General features: G+C 42.9%; 1 protein-coding gene across 1 annotated transcript in view; it reads left to right on the top strand.

Annotated features, from left to right (window-relative positions):
* The first annotated feature begins 3720 nt into the window (after nt 1–3720).
* Nucleotides 3721–18304, top strand: part of LOC137645019 (MIT domain-containing protein 1-like) — a 22125-nt gene continuing 7541 nt past the window's right edge. The window contains exons 1-4 of the mRNA XM_068377886.1: nt 3721–3856; nt 14549–14670; nt 14948–15064; nt 17636–17739. Of these exons, the coding sequence (XP_068233987.1) occupies nt 3721–3856; nt 14549–14670; nt 14948–15064; nt 17636–17739 (479 nt within the window). The remainder of the gene's footprint in view (nt 3857–14548; nt 14671–14947; nt 15065–17635; nt 17740–18304) is intronic.

Consider the following 18304-nt stretch of genomic DNA (forward strand, 5'->3'; position numbering starts at 1 on the left):
GCTAGAGCTAGAGGCTTTTCGAAGGAGGCAGCCAGCGCGATTGCCAGAGCAAGAAGGGTTTCCACTCGTAGAGTCTACCAATCTAAGTGGGAAGTCTTCCGGAGCTGGTGTAGAGCCAATGCAGTATCCTCTACCAATACCTCTGTGACCCAAATAGCTGACTTCCTATTACATCTTAGGAATGAGAGATCCCTTTCAGCCCCTACGATTAAAGGGTACAGGAGTATGTTGGCTTCAGTTCTACGCCACAGAGGTTTGGACCTTTCTTCCAACAAGGACCTTCAAGACATCCTTAAGTCTTTTGAGACTTCTAAAGAGCGTCGTCTACCCACTCCAGGCTGGAACCTAGACGTAGTCTTAAGGTTCCTTATGTCACCTAGGTTCGAACCTCTCCAGTCAGCTTCCTTCAAGGACCTTACCCTCAAGACTCTTTTTCTCGTCTGCCTTGCAACAGCTAAAAGAGTCAGTGAGGTTCATGCCTTCAGCAAGAACATTGGTTTCACGACCGAATCTGCAACATGTTCTTTACAGCTCGGATTCTTAGCTAAGAATGAACTTCCTTCGCGTCCTTGGCCTAGATCGTTTGAAATACCTAGCCTCTCCAACATGGTAGGTAACGAGCTAGAGAGAGTTCTTTGCCCTGTCAGAGCTCTCAAGTATTATCTTAATAGGTCTAAACCTATTCGAGGACAGTCAGAAGCCTTATGGTGTGCCATCAAGAAACCTTCGAGGCCCATGTCCAAGAACGGGGTTTTGTATTATATAAGGCTTCTGATTAGAGAAGCCCATTCTCACTTAAAGGAGGAAGACCTTGCTTTGCTGAAGGTAAGGACCCACGAAGTATGAGCCGTAGCTACTTCGATGGCCTTTAATAAAAACCGTTCTCTGCAGAGCATAATGGATGCAACCTATTGGAGGAGCAAGTCAGTGTTTGCATCATTTTATCTTAAAGATGTCCAGTCTCTTTACGAGAACTGCTACACCCTGGGACCATTCGTAGCAGCGAGTGCAGTAGTAGGTGAGGGCTCAGCCACTACATTCCCTTAATCCCATAACCTTTTTTAACCTTTCTCTTGAATGCTTTTATTGTTGTTTTTATGGTTGTTACGGTAGGCTAAGAAGCCTTCCGCATCCTTTTGATTTGGCGGGTGGTCAATTCATTCTTGAGAAGCGCCTGGGTTAGAGGTTGTGTAGAGGTCCTTTAGTAGGGGTTGCAGCCCTATATACTTTAGCACCTTTGAGTTGATTCAGCCTCCAAGAGGAACGCTGCGCTCAGTAAGGAAGACGAACTTAAAAAAGAGGCAGAGTAACGGTTCAAGTCGACTTCCTTACCAGGTACTTATTATTTCATTGTTATTTGAGATAACTGTTATATGAAATATGGGATACTTAGCTATCCTTTAATTTTGTACACTGGTTTTCACCCACCCCCCTGGGTGTGAATCAGCTACATGATTATTGGGTAAGTTTAATATTGAAAAATGTTATTTTTATTAGTAAAATAAATTTTTGAATATACTTACCCGATAATCATGATTTAATTGACCCTCCCTTCCTCCCCATAGAGAACCAGTGGACCGAGGAAAAATTGAGGAGGTGTCAACAAGAAGTACTATAGTACCTGGCCACAGGTGGCGCTGGTGAGTACACCCCCTTCTAGTATTGTGATAGCTGGCGTATCCCTCCATAGAATTCTGTCGGGCAACGGAGTTGACAGCTACATGATTATCGGGTAAGTATATTCAAAAATTTATTTTACTAATAAAAATAACATATTTGCCAACGATACAAGGCATAAATGCTTCAAACTCAGAAGATGTAGAAGCCTTAAGAGAGGATCTAATGAAGCTAGGAGAATGGTCCAGAAAATGGTAAATGCCTTTCAACTGTGGGAAATGTAAAGTCATGCACATAGTTATAGTAAACCACAATCAGATTACTCACTGCTGGGTAACAAAATAGAAATTGTGGACCTGGAGAATCTCAGTATTATTATTAGCAAGGATTTGAAGTTCACTAAACAGCATAAAAGCTGAAAAGAAATAACAAAAACTAATAGGTTACATGGAGACAATTCAAATACAGAAACAAAGACACTGTACCACAGCTGTACACATCACTAGTAAGACCTCGTCTAGAATACAGTGTCTAATTCTGGGCTCCAAGTATTCAGAAGGATATAGATAGACTGGAACAGTACAAGCTAGGGTCACCAAACTAGTTCCAACACTAAGGCAATTTGGGTATAGATGGGCTGATGGAACGTTTGAACTTATTTGATCTACAAACTTGACGACTAAGGGGGCAGTTAATAGAGGCATTCAAAATTCTTAAAGGAATAGCAAATGTAGGTTACAATAATCTATTCATGCCTAGCACAAATCAGTCTAGAGGTAATGGATACAAACTAGAGTTGAAAAGATAAAACATCACTCAACATGGCAATTACTATACACACAAAATAGCAAATAGACTTCTAGCGGATGTAGTAAACAGTAACACGGTAAACGAGTTCAAGAATAAGTCAGACAAAATCATAAGAACTCTCTAAATTCTTAAACTCAATTGCCAAAAAGCAAATGGAGTCTCTGCGGATGGACTAAAAAGTCTGAGACATCCAAAATCCTCGTAACTCTCACTCACTCGCTCACTCTCTCCGTATAGGAGGATATGTGGTGATTGTAGTACATGCATGTGCAAGTAGCCTATCTTTTACCATTTTAGTGTATTTGATATTACATGTACATTTATTTTAGATTATTGTGGGATCCTTGTACTACCCTCTCCCCCTAGAAAAGAAGCATGTGTGTTGTGATTGATTGATTTAAAGTTTTCAGGCATCCTGACATCTGAGGTCATTGACGTCATGTGTGTTGTGAACAAGTAGTTATTAATCAAAGGATGGTAGAGCCCAATTTTTTTTATCAATGAAGATGGAGGGGTGCAATGAACTTCCTGTTGCTGAATTATGAAGTATGAAAGATATACAGTAATAGTAAACTACTATATTTTTGTCTTTTTCAGAATGTTAGCAATAATACACCATTCATGCAGAACTTTTTACTCTTTTTCAAGAAAGCAAAGTTTCAACTACTATTGTTCTTCTCTGAGGTCCAAATGAACAAAGGATATTAAATCAATAAAAGCTAACACCTGGTCATATTACAAATCTCAAAAACAAGTGTATGATTCTTTATAAGAAAATCAACCTGTTAATGTGATGGAAATGTTGAAGAGGTTGAAAATGATGTTCTTAAGATCAGTGTGAGGTTGAATAAGTATGCCTTCAGGTAAAATGGTTAGGATGTGGACCTTATGCTGGTATTACCCATTTTATGTTATTAGTGGCTCATTTATTTTATTTTATAAATTCTGGTGTGATCTGTCGGGTAAGAACTTTCTAGAAAAACGTAACTGGATTCAATTGTCTTGGTGACAAAGTTCAAGGAAAAACTATACAATATCCACAGGTAATAAAATCTAGATGGGTTTGTATTGTACTGTATATACTTTATTATTTAGTTTTAGGAGTAATCCATAGGCCATCATAATTTAGAATGCAATAGGCTTTAACTATACAATGGAACTCATTTAAAAAAAATTAATAACATCTGCAATGGCAAATTTTTTTTTCAGGGTTCCTGGATTTCTTATTAGGTGATAAAGGCAGATGGTTTTGTTGACTTCAACGTGAAACTTGTTTAGACTCAACAAGACAAGATGTCTTCTGGTGGGCCTGAAGCTGCTGCCATTCAGGTCCTTACACGCGCCGTTCAGCTTGACACAGAAAAGAAGTTTGCTGAAGCATTGACATGTTATGAACAAGGCATCAGATTCTTACTCCAGGCAGCTAAGGGTATTAGAGTTTCATGAATTTTTTAAAAATACATCATGAAAACATTTGCAAATAAGAAGAGAGTTTACAGTGGATCCCCGGAGGTCAACCTCACATGAATTCAAACAAATTGGTATTCAAATATTTTCTAAAAAATTTTGTACAGTACCTGAAATTAAGAAATACATGTATTAGTAATTTATTGGGCATTCTTTATTTTCTAGAACCTGTGTGACTGAGAGACAACACCTATGCTGTAATCCACCTGAAAAGCATTACTGTTTGCCTTTTTGGTTTAATTTGTCTTGTTTTATCGTATGATCGTAGTTATGCACAGTATTGTAAATGCAATGTAAATGTGCTTAGAGTGAATTTGGGGCCATATTGGATTAATCCTATGATAAATTAAATCTTATGGGGAAAATCAGTTCAGTGCTGAAATGGCTTTCTGGAATTGATTAAATTTGATCTCTTGGGTACCACTACTGTATATATTTTTGACCATATTTTTATTTTGTACAAAATAAATTGTCATGATATTTGATGTTGGTTATTCTTTACTGCACAATATGATATTTGTTCCGTAACTGAAATACAAACCACACTATTTAATATGGGTATTACTTTTGGCGTAGCTGAAATAACGAGCCATTAGAATTTTAACGAGGGTTTATTACCCCATCGCTAGTTAGCGGGGGGTAGGGAGGGGTAGCTTGCTACCCCTCCCCCCTCACACACACCTGTGAGAGCTCACTTTACTTTTGGCTCGGGTGATGACCGGACGTGTCTGTTCCTACTCTTGCCTATATTGGCAGCCTTTAATTTTTTTTTTGCTTTTTCTTCTTGACAGTGTTTGGAAGTTGGCCTCCATTACGCGGAAGTGTCCCGGATTACCTGACCGCCCTTGCGGAACTTATATGTCGGCGGTGGACACAGACCCTCACACCTTGTGTCCTTTTTGTAGGGGCCAATGATGTGAATGAAATAAAGTGTGTGGTGAGTGTAGGGAGTGGTCTACCTCCCAGTGGGAGAGGATTACCCGGCGCCAGAAGAAGAAGACCAAAAGGAATATTTCTCCTTCAAGGGTTCCCTTGTAGAGAGAAAATCTCAAGGGCTCTTCTTCAGTAGCCTAAACCTCCTCCGAAGCTCCCACTTGATCGGTCTCTTCCGAGAGGCCGTCGAGTGGTAGCGTAGGCCGCAGTTCTGTTAACCGATCTCGGGGTTTGGGGTTGGGAGTTTCCTCCCATAGCAAGGCAGCTCCTCTTCCTCCCCCGGGGAAGGATTTTAATTTTGATAATAATGTGTCTAACAGTGATTTATTACAGCTTTGGGCTTCCTTGGGCCTTCAGGGCTAGCCCTCCAAGGAAGCCCTGTTTGACATGATCAGGTTGGGAGCAGCTGTTAAACAGTCGCCGGCAGTAGCAGAGGTTGATCCTCTGTCCATCGTCGACGTTGTTGTGGCAGAAGCTTCTGACGAGTTAGGTCAAACCCCTGCTGCGGTTGTTGATGTAGCGGAAGGCTTAGTTCCCCCCTCCGAACATCCTTTGAGGGAGGAGCTAAGTCCAACTGTCTCTCCTGAAGGTGTTTCTCCCCCTCGGGGGAGTGCAGTAACAGAGACTCCTCTTCGGAAGACTGCCGATGGTCTGCCTGCTGCCAGAGGTCGTATCAGACTTAAAGCTCGCCCTCCTCTTCACCGTAGAGGCCTTCCTTTACCCCACAAGGGTGTTAGGAGGCGCTTCTTCGGGTCTTCATCTTCGCAGTCCCCCGCAGAGGATCCTCCACACCGTGCTCCGACCGTTCCTGCTGCATCCCTGGACCTCTCCGCAGATCGTTCGCGATCTCCTTCTCCTGCCAGATCTGCTGACCTGCCGTCACCGTTCCTGGCCTCTGATGCGCTGTGGGCGCCCACGCATCCCGTTATTAAATGAGCACCGGTCCCTTCGGGGCAAAAGGGGCTTTCTCACAATGTGAGTACAGTGAGCCCTCACTACTTCGCGGTTCGACCATCGCGGATTCACCACTTCGTGGATTTTTTTCATAACCTATGTATATACATATATCGCGGATTATCCGGAAATTTCGAAAATACCGCGATGTGACCGATGGTGCGAGATTGGAGAAGTAAGGAAAATTGAATCATGATTGATTTTCAATATAAATGAAACTTTGAGGAGCAACAAAGATATCATTTGTTAGAGAGAGAGAGAGAGAGGGAGAGAGAGGTAGAGAGAGAGAGAGAGAGGCAGAGAGAAGTAGAGAGAGAGAGAGAGGCAGAGAGAAGTAGAGAGAGAGAGAGAGGCAGAGAGAAGTAGAGAGAGAGAGAGGCAGAGAGAGGTAGAGAGAGAGAGAGGCAGAGAGAGGTAGAGAGAGAGAGGCAGAGAGAGGCAGAGAGAGGTAGAGAGAGAGACAGAGAGAGGCAGAGAGAGAGAGGCAGAGAGAGAGAGGCAGAGAGAGGCAGAGAGAGAGAGGCAGAGAGAGAGGCAGAGAGAGAGAGAGAGAGAGAGAGAGAGAGAGAGAGAGAGAGAGAGAGAGGGGGGGGGTTTAAATGTAATAAACAAAAAAATTTGATAGGTTATAACACATTGGTGCTTATGTAATATCAACTGTATACTGCAGACGGTTTGAATAAGTTAAGAAATGGTATAAACGATACTTTGTTAGTGTATTCGTACACTCTCAAAGCGGCAGCTAGATGTCAGCTGATCTAATCACAGCCAAAAGTAAAACAAAAAGAAGTCAACGATACTCGATTTTTAAAACACACCCGAAATTTAAAAACAAAAGTACTGTACACGCTTTCTTAATGTGCAATTAACTATTTAAAGAGTAGCAATTTTCTAGAATAAAATGATGTTTCCCAAAAAATAGTGGTTTGCTGATGAAATCGGATGCCGTATTTTTAGCTATGATTGAAATGGATGTAGACTCGGCATAATTTTTTCGTTTCGTATTTAATTGACACTAAGAAAACTAATTTTAGTTTCTTCATCTAAATGTAAGTATTGTATAACATGAAGAGAGAGAGAGAGAGAGAGAGAGAGAGAGAGAGAGAGAGAGAGAGAGAGAGAGAGAGAGAGAGAGAGAGAGAATGAATCAGCTGTTGAAATCAAATGGCGTGTTTTTGTTTCGTGAGAATTTCATCGCCACGACTATAACAACAACATACTGTACTGAACTTTACAGTATTATACAGACTACTGTACTGTAATATGATAAAGTAAAATATTTGTAATCTATTTTATATGAAATGGGGCTATTTTTTTTTTTGTTTAAAATTTACATTTACGTATGTAAAACAACTCTCTCTCTCTCTCTCTCTCTCTCTCTCTCTCTCTCTCTCTCTCTCTCTCTCTCTCTCTCTCTCTCTCTCAAATTGTTTTCCTGCTTTACTACGTATGTATGATTTTAAATAGATACGGTAAATAATATTTGTAATAACATATTTTATAAAAGCTTTTACTGTAATATCATTATTTATCACTTTCATCATGCGCGTTAAATGCCTTCGTTTGTTTACTGAGCGTACTTTATGACGCCATCGTTCCAGGCGGCGTCATAAAGAAAAACATTTCATTTGAAAGTCCCAAGAAAAATTAAGTAAAACATTGGTAAAAACAAAATCAACATACTGTACTGAATAATCAATATAATCGATGCAAAAACTAACCTATACACAGATGTGTAAATGCGTTTGTTTCTTCATTATGATCAGAGATAAACGTAAACAAAACATTAGTTGCCATTTTTTATCGTGCTTTTTGGCGTGTTTAGGAAACGCATGATATAAAGTCGCCTTTAATATTTGTGCCTGTTTTAGTTTAGGGTACTGTAGTACATGCATTAAGTGTTCTGTACATTAAAGGGTAGTTTGTTAACAGTACTACGTACAAGGGAAGGTTTTAAAAGTCCGAATATACATGTTAAATAAAAAGATAAATATGGTGTCACTACTTCGCGGATTTTCACCTATCGCGGTCGGGTCTGGAACCTATCTACTGCGATAAACGAGGGTTCACTGTACGTCCCTTAAGCGCGAGGTATCCCGTGCGCCAACGTTCTCCTGCGGCTATGCGCAATTGCGCGCAAGCGCTCTCCTGCTGCACTTAAGAGTTCTCCTGTTCCTGAGACAACGCACCAGCGCTCACCTGCTCGCCAGCGCTCACCCGCGCCCCAGCGCTCACCCGCGCCCCATCGATCTCCTGTTCACCAGCGATCTTCACCTTGCCAGCGCACATCTGCGCGCCCTCATCCTGCTGCGCACCACGCACACCCACGATCTCCTACTCGCCAGCGCTCTTCTCCTGCGCTCCAGCGTTCTCCTGTGCGCCCACGATCTTCGGATCTGGGCGCAGGAGGGAAGATTCCTTCTTCTCCTTCTCGCCAGCGATCTCCTGCGCTACACCTAACACTGACGCGCCATCGGACCCCGCCTGCTCGCCAGCCTTGTCCTACGTGCCGACGCGCACAGTCTCCATCGCGCGCACCTGCGCATTCTCCTGCGCGCCCGCTCGCTAAGGGTATTTCCCCTACACGTGCGCGCCCAACGCTTTCGCCTTCTAGAGCTTGTCGGGACCCTGCGCGTCCACGCGCGCGTGAGCAATCGCCTCCGCGCACACAAACGCTTATTCAACCTACTGCGCACACTCCAGAACAGACCCCTGCGTGCCACCGTTCGCCTGCTGGCCCACGCGCTCCATCTCCTCCGCACCATCGCTTGCCAACGAGCCCACTCGCCGGCGCTCGCCTTTTCGCCGACGCGCCATCTCTCTCCCACGCGCCCCCTGGCCATCATCCCCGCACGCACGAACAAGGCAAGACCAAGGCAAGACCTCATCGCGCGAGCGTCAGCACGAAACCCAGCGAGATTCCCAGAGGGAGCTTATGCGCGAAGCGCCAGGAACACGTGCAACCAGGTCTTCATCATCAACCCCCCCCCATCCCACCGCAAGCGCAGACCAGCGTGCTTGCCTGAATTGGGGAGAACTCTGGATAGGTCCAGGATCCAACCATCGTCTCCTGCTTCTTTTCAGGCAGACCCTGTTGTAGTATCTACTCCTAAGGATCGCCCGGTCCCTTTCCCTCCAGAGGGAGTCACTGACAGTGCTACTGTCAGTAAGCAGCCATGGTTCGGGTCCATTGTCAGAGCTGTCATGCAGGCTTTTAAACCTGCCTTCTCTGAAATGGGCCTTAAATCAATGGCAGCTTCGACCCCCCTGAAGAGAAAGCGAGGAGTAGACATTGTGGTGACTTCTCCTAGGGCGAAGCTGGCTCCTCGTTAGTCTTTGAGGAAGGCTCCCGCCACCCCCCCAGACCTTCTCTCCCTCCCCTGTGGACGAAGATTTCCCGTCCTCAGGGCATTCCACCGAGGTGAGGCGTTCTCCCATCGCACCAATGGGAGAACCCCCACCTCGTGTAGGAGAGTCGTCCCGGGTAGGTGCGGAGAAGAGCCCCACGCCATCGCTGCTAGAGTCCTGTATCCCTCCCAGGAGGGAACCGAAGGACTCAAAGACCATCCCGAAGTCGTCCTCAAGGATTCGTCTAGAGCCAACCAAACCCGCAGAGAACGTCCACGAGTCCCCTCAAGAAGAACCTTTGGGGACAGGAGACTTTGCTGCCAGTCCTTCGGGAGGGGAGCCACAGGAGTCAGCACATGCTTTCTGGCAGGTTCTAACCCTGATGAGGAATCTCAACGGGTTCCCGGATCCTGAGATTCCCCCTTGTGAGGGCAAGGACACGGTCCTGGACCGAGTCTTTGGCACCCAGAAACCTTCTAAGGCCAGTGCGGCTTTGCCCTGGTCCCAAGGGGTGAAGAGTGCCAGGGACAAGGTTGAGGGCCAGCTCTCCGAGCTCGCTTCCTCCAGCCGTTCCAGTACCGGGAACAAACTCCTTCCGCCTCCTCGAGTTCATCAGAGGAGGTACTTCGAGATCATGGGGGGAGTCTTGCTTAGCTCTTCCCTTGCATCACTCTGTGGAAGAGCTTACCAGGGGAGTCCCTCTAGAGAGGCTCTCCAGCCGGCAAGTGTCCTTCTCGGCGATAGAGATCCTTAGTCAGGAGAAGGTCGCGAAGTGTGCCATGCAGGCTACTTCGTGGCTAGACGTCTGGCTAGGGTCTCTCGGCATCCAGATACGCTCCGAGGATCTGTCCAAGGAAAGTACCAGGAAGGCCTTGGAGACCTTCCTACTTTCGGGCACGCGCACCATCGAGTTTCTGGCCCATCAAGTCTCGAACTTATGGGCCAATTCCATTCTGAAACGATGTGATGCCGTGGCCGAGAGGTTCCACACGAAGGTCCCCAGCGTCGAAGTCAGTAAGCTCAGACATTCTTCCCTCTTGGGAAAGAATCTGTTTGAGCCGAAAGACGTGGAACAGGCAGCCGAGAGGTGGAGGAAGTCCAACCAGGACTCTCTCCTACATAGGGGTCTTACATCTAAGCCCTATAAACCTCCAGCACCCCAACAAATTCGCCCGTCTAAGACGACGAAACCGGCAGTGGCAGCAAAGGCAACGGTGTCGAAACCCTTTCCTGTCAAAGACAAGAAAGGCAAGAAGTCCTCCAGGGGAGGGAAGAATCCTAGAGGGAGTGGCCGAGGCCGCAAACGCTAGGATTGGCAATCCCCCTGCATGTCCACCAGTGGGGGGATGCCTACAAAGTTGCGCAATCAGGTGGCAGCAACTAGGGGCCGATTCCTGGACGATTTCCGTAATCAGTCAGGGATATCGCGTCCCGTTCACAACATCTCTACCTCCCCTGACAGCGGATCCAGTGTCGTTGAGCTCATTTGCCATGGAATCGGCAAGGGGGCCAAGCCCTACGGGCAGAAGTCGACACCATGTTAAAGAAGGACGCTCTCCAGGAGGTCGTCGACGGCTCCCCAGGCTTCTTCAGTAGACTTTCTTGTAAAGAAGGCGTCTGGAGGCTGGAGACCAGACATCGACCTCTCGGCTCTGAACAGGTTTGTCAAACAAACCCCGTTCAGCATGGAGACGGCAGACATGGTCAGACTTGCAGTGAGACCACAAGACTTCATGTGTACACTGGACCTGAAGGACGCGTACTTCCAGATCCCAGTCCATCCATCTTCAAGGAAGTACTTAAGATTCAGCCTAGACAACAAGATCTACCAGTTCAAGGTGCTGTGTTTCGGTCTCTCCACAGCACTTCGGGTTTTCACCAGTGTTTTCACCCTGATTTCATCATGGGCACACAGGATCGGCATCCATCTCCTCCATTATCTGGACAATTGGCTGATCCTAGTAGACTCGGAGTCGACCCTTCTTCGACACCGAGACAAACTTCTGGGACTTTGCCAAGATCTAGGGATCATGGTAAATCTCGAGAAGTCCTCTCTGCTTCCGACTCAACGACTGGTATATCTAGGCATGATCTTGGACACCAATCTCCACAAAGCCTTTCCATCAGACGACAGGATAGCAAGGCTGAGGAGGGTTGCAGAACCTTTCCTCAGACGAGAAGAACTCCCAGCCCAATCGTGGTTACGTCTCCTCAGTCACCTTTCATCCCTGGCCCGTGTAGTTCCGAATGGTCGCCTCAGGATGAGATCCCTTCAATGGCAACTCAAGTCTCAGTGAAATCAGGGACACTATTCCCCAGACGTCATGGTCCCTATGGGCCCTTCGGAACGGACGGATCTGCAGTGGTGGATGACAGACGAGAACCTAGGGAAGGGAGTGGATCTTCTCGTCCTCCCCCCGGATTTGATGCTGTTCTCGGATGCCTCAAAGAAAGGGTGGGGGGGGCCACGTTCTGAACCACAGGACCTCAGGCCTGTGGTCAGAATCAGAAAAGTGCCTCCACATAAACCTGCTAGAAATGAAGGCCGTCTTCCTGGCCCTTCAACAGTTCCAACAATACCTGGCGGGCCACTCCGTGGTGGTGATGAGCGACAACACCACAGTAGTGGCTTACATCAACAAGCAGGGAGGTACCTTTTCAGAGCAGCTATCCCATCTTGCAGTAGAGATATTGAGATGGACCGAAGCCCACTCTATTCCATTATCAGCTCGCTTCATTCCAGGCAAGAGGAATGTGCTCGCCGACAGTCTGAGCAGGGCATCCCAGATAGTGAGTACCGAGTGGTCTTTGGATCGTCTAGTAGCAAACATAGTTCTGACTTTGTGGGGTTCCCCGATTGTGGATCTGTTCGCGACAGCATTGAATTTCAAGCTTCCGCTGTACAGTACTGCTCCCCAGTCCCGGATCCCAAGGCACTCTGGCAAGATGCCTTCCAACAACGGTGGGACAATATCGACATGTATACCTTCCCTCGTTCTGTCTGATGAGAAGGGTACAGTACTCAACAAGACCAGAATATCGGTCAACCTTTCAATGACCCTGATAGCTCCGCTATGGCATCACGCAGAGTGGTTTCTGGACCTTCTGCAGCTTCTAACGGAACTCCCGAGAGAATTCCCTCCACGACACGAGCTACTCAAACAACCACACGCCAACATCTTTCACAAGGCCGTGGCCTCGCTTCGGCTTCACGCCTGGAGACTATCCAGCACCTCCTCACAGAGAGAGGCTTTTCGCAGCAAGTTACGGAAAGGATGTCTGGACACCTGCGAAAGTCATCTGCAGGAGTCTACCAGGCAAAGTGGAGAGTTTTCTGTGGTTGGTGTCGTGGAAGGGGTATCTCTCCACTCGATGCCACTATTCCAGCAATAGCGGAGTTCCTTGTGTATTTGCGGGAAGAAATGCGTCTTTCAGTCTCGGCAGTGAAGGGCTATCGCTCAGCCTTAAGTCTTGCCTTCAGACTCAAAGGAATGGACATTTCCTCTTCGCTAGAACTTTCCCTACTCATACGAAGTTATGAACTTACCTGCCCTCAGTCAGAAGTGAGACCTCCTCCATGGAACGTGGTTCGAGTTCTCAGGTCTCTTAAGAGGCCTCCCTTCAAACCATTACGCCAGGCTTCTGATCGCCACCTGATTTGGAAGACTGTTCCTACTTGCTCTGGCTTCGGCCAAGCGAGTCGGTGAACTTCATGGTCTCTCGTATGACATCGCCCATTCAAGGGGATGGGGGAAGGTAACGTTCAAATTCGTCCCTGAGTTTGTTGCCAAGACTCAGAATCCAGGATTGCCGGACCCTCGGTTCAACTCTTTCCGGATCTCGAATCTCCGTTCTGTAACAGATGACCCAGACCATCTCCTACTATGCCCAGTAAGGAGTCTGAGGCTCTATCTTAAGAGAGCAGCTGCAGTTCGTCCCCAGGTGCAAGCACTGTTTTTTAGCACTGGGAGGACAAAGACGGTCACTAAGAATACCATCTCGGCCTGGATTCACAGGGTTATCCATCATTCCCTGAATCCTGACCCTTCTCTGTCACGTCGTCCTAGAGCACATGATGTCAGGGGCATAGCTACGTCCCTGGCCTTTAAGAAGAACTACTCAGTGACGCAGGTTTTACAAGCAGGGGTATGGAAGCGTCGGACGACCTTCACAGCCCACTACCTGCAAGACGTGACCCACAGGAGGCTCGATACGTTCTCTATCGGCCTTGTGGTGGCTGCACAACAGCTGGTTTAAACCTCAGGCTCCTTAATGGACAAGTAGCAGAAGGTTGAGGGCATTGTTACCCGGTTTTAGTCTGCATGAATGAAAAGGTATGCCTGGCCCTTATTCTTTTCTTCATTCCCCCCTCTCTTGGGGAAAGCAGCATCCTGGGTTCTCTGCACAGCTGACCTCAAACCATTGCAGGTAAACCATGTTCCCTTGTGTTCCTAGTATTAAGTTAATACTGTCACGTCCCCATACCCTGACGAGGTGGTATTGGGAGAGTCCTAGCCTCAAAGTTCCATCTAAAGGACTTCAGGTCAACTTCCTAGGACGAGTCACACTTACTTCCTTCACACACAAGCTTATGTAGGCCGCGGCCTTTGCAGAGCAAAGCGCTAGCGAGGTGCAGGGGCTCTTTATCATTGAGTGCTGACACACTCAGATACTGAGTCCCCGGGCAAAATGCCAAAAGCCAGTAATGGGAGGGGCTTACCACCCTACCTAAGGGTTAAGTCACCCGTATTAAATAGCGTGGTTTGTATTTCAGTTACGGAACAAATGACAAATTCGTTAGGTAATTTGTATTTTTCCTAACTATACAAACCTTAGCTATTTAATCAAACTTGCCCGCCAGCCCTGTCCCCCGGAAAGTCCTACCTCTAAGCAAAGTGAGCTCTCACAGGTGTGTGCGAGGGGGAGGGGTAGCAAGCTACCCCTCCCTACCCCCGCTAACTAGCGATGGGGTAGTAAACCCTCGTTAAAATTCTAATGGCTCGTCATTTCAGCTACGCCGAAAGTAATACCCATATTAAATAGCTAAGGTTTGTATAGTTAGGGAAAATACAAATTATCTAACGAATTTGTCATTTTACCAAGTTATTAGCAGTATAGTAAATTCCAATGAGTCTGAAGGTTCCATGGTTTTGCCCTGCCAACCTACTGGTGGCAAGTCCAAATTCTTAACAGTAGATTGCCAGGTTATGATAATCCCTTCAGTCTTGTTTGTCACATTTACTGTATAGTAATGATTACATGTTTATATGTGTAGTAGTAGGCCTAGTTCTGTTCTTAATTTTAAATTAAGCCAATTTTTACTTTTAAAGACATTACTTATAAACTTTTATCGATTTGTTTACTGTACCTTGTTATAAATCTTGGATTTTTAAATGATGCCTATTATTATTTTGTTTAGAAGTGAAAGATGAAACTAAACGTAACCATTTTCGAAAGAAAACTGAAGAATATTTAGCACGTGCTGAAGCTATGAAAGAAGCAGTGAACAAGATACGTACCCTTGGGCGCACTCACAAACAGGTATTATTTGGTCATCATCTTTTTATAAGTAATAAGGACTTAGTACCTTCAAGTTATGTTTATATAATGTTTATGTAATAATTTGCCCCCTCTACAGTATTATGTAACGAGTATAACTTTTTAATGTTCTAATGTTTTGTCATCTTATTACTGTTTTGTACTGTTGTTTCAATATGTTTAGCAAATTTATTTGACCTTTTGTACCATAGAATTATGTCATTCCTAGTCAGTCTCTTATGTAAAAGATTGCAGTAATACTGTATTTATATTTTAACAGATCCAGATAGAAGATAATTCAACTGGCCACGGCTATGAAACCATATTTGGGCCTTTGATTGATAAAACTCTTTCTTCTGTTGTAGTTGAAGATGCTTACATACGTTCCACCCACCAGGCAAGTACTAACTGGATTCAGTCAACTTATTAGAGTCATATTTTAGCATATCTTAAGATACAGAGTAATATACTGTGTGTATATGGGTATTTTATTTAGAATCTGTTCAATCGTAATAATCAAGAAGATATGTACGCATTTGGTAAAGTATATTTTTTTGGGACAATCTCATGATCCTAAACTTTGACTTCTGTATGGAAGATAATATATAACGGATGTAACTTGATTTAGAAGGAAAGAATGGAATGTGAAAACTTTGGGTTCTCATTGGAGAGAAGCAAAAGAGGAAGGGGAGAAGCTTGCCTCCTTTGATAATTTGTATTTTCAAGATGGAATTCAGTTTTTATTCCATTGGTGTGTCTTTTGTCCACCTTATTAGGTAATTTTTTATCCCTCCAATATAATAGATTGTACATGTCTCTTGTAACAAGAATGATATTTTTTTTTTAGGTTTGGATTATGAGAGAAAAAAAATATATTTGTAGTACTTCACCATGCTATATAGTTCTACTGTATTTTGGTTAGGTGTACAGGGTGGTGCTGGTACTGACATCAAAACTGATACTATGGCAGATGTTACGGTCAACAAATGATAAAGAGGAAAATTGATGGTCAGATTTCTGGATGTCAGCAAACTAAGATCTAGTTGTTGAAAATTGAGCCTTTTTATAAACTTGGTCAAGAGGGGATTTAATGTCTCAATAAACATATTCTAGAGAACTGTTGCTTAAATTTAATTTTGAAAAGTTTAAAATTAATGATGTGTCATTTTATAGCTAGTTCTAAGATAGTGGCTGACCCTGAAAAAATCATGAAAAGGAAATCTTAATGTGTCCTGAAGTACAGAACCATATATAGTATATACTGTACTATAATAGTAGTTATGATTAGACCCATTTATGTATCTACAGTACAGTTTAATGAATGAACAGCCACTTTTACTACTTTATTTGTTTCATAATTTCTTCAATTTCCAAAATCAGAAAAATATTTTTATGAATATTTCAGAATATTTTCCAACAAAGCATTAGTTCTGTACTCAACAGTAATATGATCCATTTTATAGCTGACATAGTTTTTGAGTATTGTACCTAAGAAAAGGCAAATATTTTCTCATATGTTCAAAACTTTTATACAATCTCTCCTCAGAAATGAACCCCTTGAAATATATGAAAATTTTAGGTTATTTAATGCAAGTATACTGTAGAGGTGAGTAAAATTGGTTTTGGTTGGGAATTTTTTCCCTTTAAATTTTTTTTTTCAGACATAGGAGTCATTTTTTTTCATATTTTTATTAAACGCTACTTGAAATAATTATTTTAAAAAGTTTGAAATACCAGTAAATCCCTTTAACCATAAGCTCATAGTTAAAAAATACATTATAATTGAGCTTTAATGCATTGTCACACTCCTTACATTTGTCTTGAAATACCACCTGTATTTTCAGTTTTTTTTTATTGGACAATTGCAGATAATACAGAGCCAGATGCCAATGAGAATTCTAGTTTTGAATTCTTTGCAGATAAGGTTACTGCTGTGAAATGTAGTATTTTTGTCATTTACATCACATACTTACTTTAAATATAAAACACTGCTAAAGGGCTTCATCAGAAACCAAGGGAGTATGTATAAACAAATGGGTATCCAGCTCAATACTAAAGGAGTTACATTTTCTTTATGGGCCAAAATATACCACTACATATTTCTAAATATAAGGCTGCATTTCATTATAAATTGTTAAAGTAATTACAGGACCAACTCAAAGTCAGATGAATCAGCAGATGATTTGCCTGTTTGGTTGGAAGTATCATCAAGTAGTATGGTTGTGTGTGTAAATTTTATTCGGATTTCTGCAATAGGAGTGTCATACTATTGTATGTGGTTTCAAGGGCTACAAACTTAATTGTTCAGATTCGTGCCTTTAAGGCAGGTCCAATTACTGCTAATTTTTTGTTTTCTTGCTTCTGTTTAATAAGGCATTGAGGCTTATTTATCTTCTACTCTTTGTGATAAAAAAGGAGATCGTAGAATTTTTAAATCTCATCTTTCATTCATGAAATTTCCAGTAAAATTATACCAATATTCTGTTTGGAGGGCTTATCATACTAATTCTGAGCTGGTTTTTTGTATTTATAAACCATTTTGCTCATCATAAGGGGAATATATTCTGCTTATTTATTCTACTCCCATCTTAAGTCTACTACTGATCATTATATAAAAGGGTTAGTTTTATTTTATCCCTTATTTCACTACCATTCAAACCACTATTTTACTTTGTTTTCTCCTCAACTCAGCTTAATACAATACATGGGAAATTATTTGGCAGGACCATTGATGTATTATTCTTTAGAAATAATGGATTTTAGACATTTCAAAATTACCTGTATGTTGTATTTAGCAGTGTTTTTAACTCTCTTTTTAATGAATTCATAAACCATACAACAAAAACGGTTTTGTCGAATTCTTAGCATATATTAGTTTATGATATAATGTTGGCTTACTGAATTTGCAATCAAGTGCACATATTATAATACTAAATTTTGAAGATTAATGGAAATAATGTACTTACAGATCTATAACTTTCTTCAGTTCTGTGAGCTCCTTTTACATAAAGGAGAATGCTTGCGATCTGTATGTCTCCACACCACTCGTGATCCCACTCCTGCAGAGCATAAGTAAGTAGACGTTGTAAACTAAAATTCAGAATATTACAGTACAGATGAGACTTAGTAAGATTTTGGTTCTAAGATACCCTGCATAATTAAAAAAATCTTGTAGATTAAGTTCCCTTTTAAATCTAATTTTCTTTTCCATAAAACATCCTGTCAGTTGGGTATTATAGTCAGACAGATACAAGGTACTATGCATTATTATAATGTGAACTAATGCTTATACTTTATTAAAACTTTTAGAATTCAGATGAGAAGTTATGCTTACAGATGTTAAAATTAAGCAAAAATATTAATGCTTAAAAGTCATTCATAAACAGATAGACATACATACTTACTATACATAATATAAAGATATATACAGTATAAAGATAGAAAAGATAGAAAAGATATATATATATATATATATATATATATATATATATATATATATATATATATATATATATATATATATATATATATATATATACACAGTATCTACACAACAACAACAATAACTTCAACTGTTTCTAGTCCACTGCAAGGCAAAGGTCTCGGGTATGCCAATTCATGTCTGGGGTTTGGCCAG

Source organism: Palaemon carinicauda, chromosome 8 (assembly GCF_036898095.1).
Source record: "Palaemon carinicauda isolate YSFRI2023 chromosome 8, ASM3689809v2, whole genome shotgun sequence".
Taxonomy (NCBI): Eukaryota; Metazoa; Arthropoda; class Malacostraca; order Decapoda; family Palaemonidae; genus Palaemon; species Palaemon carinicauda.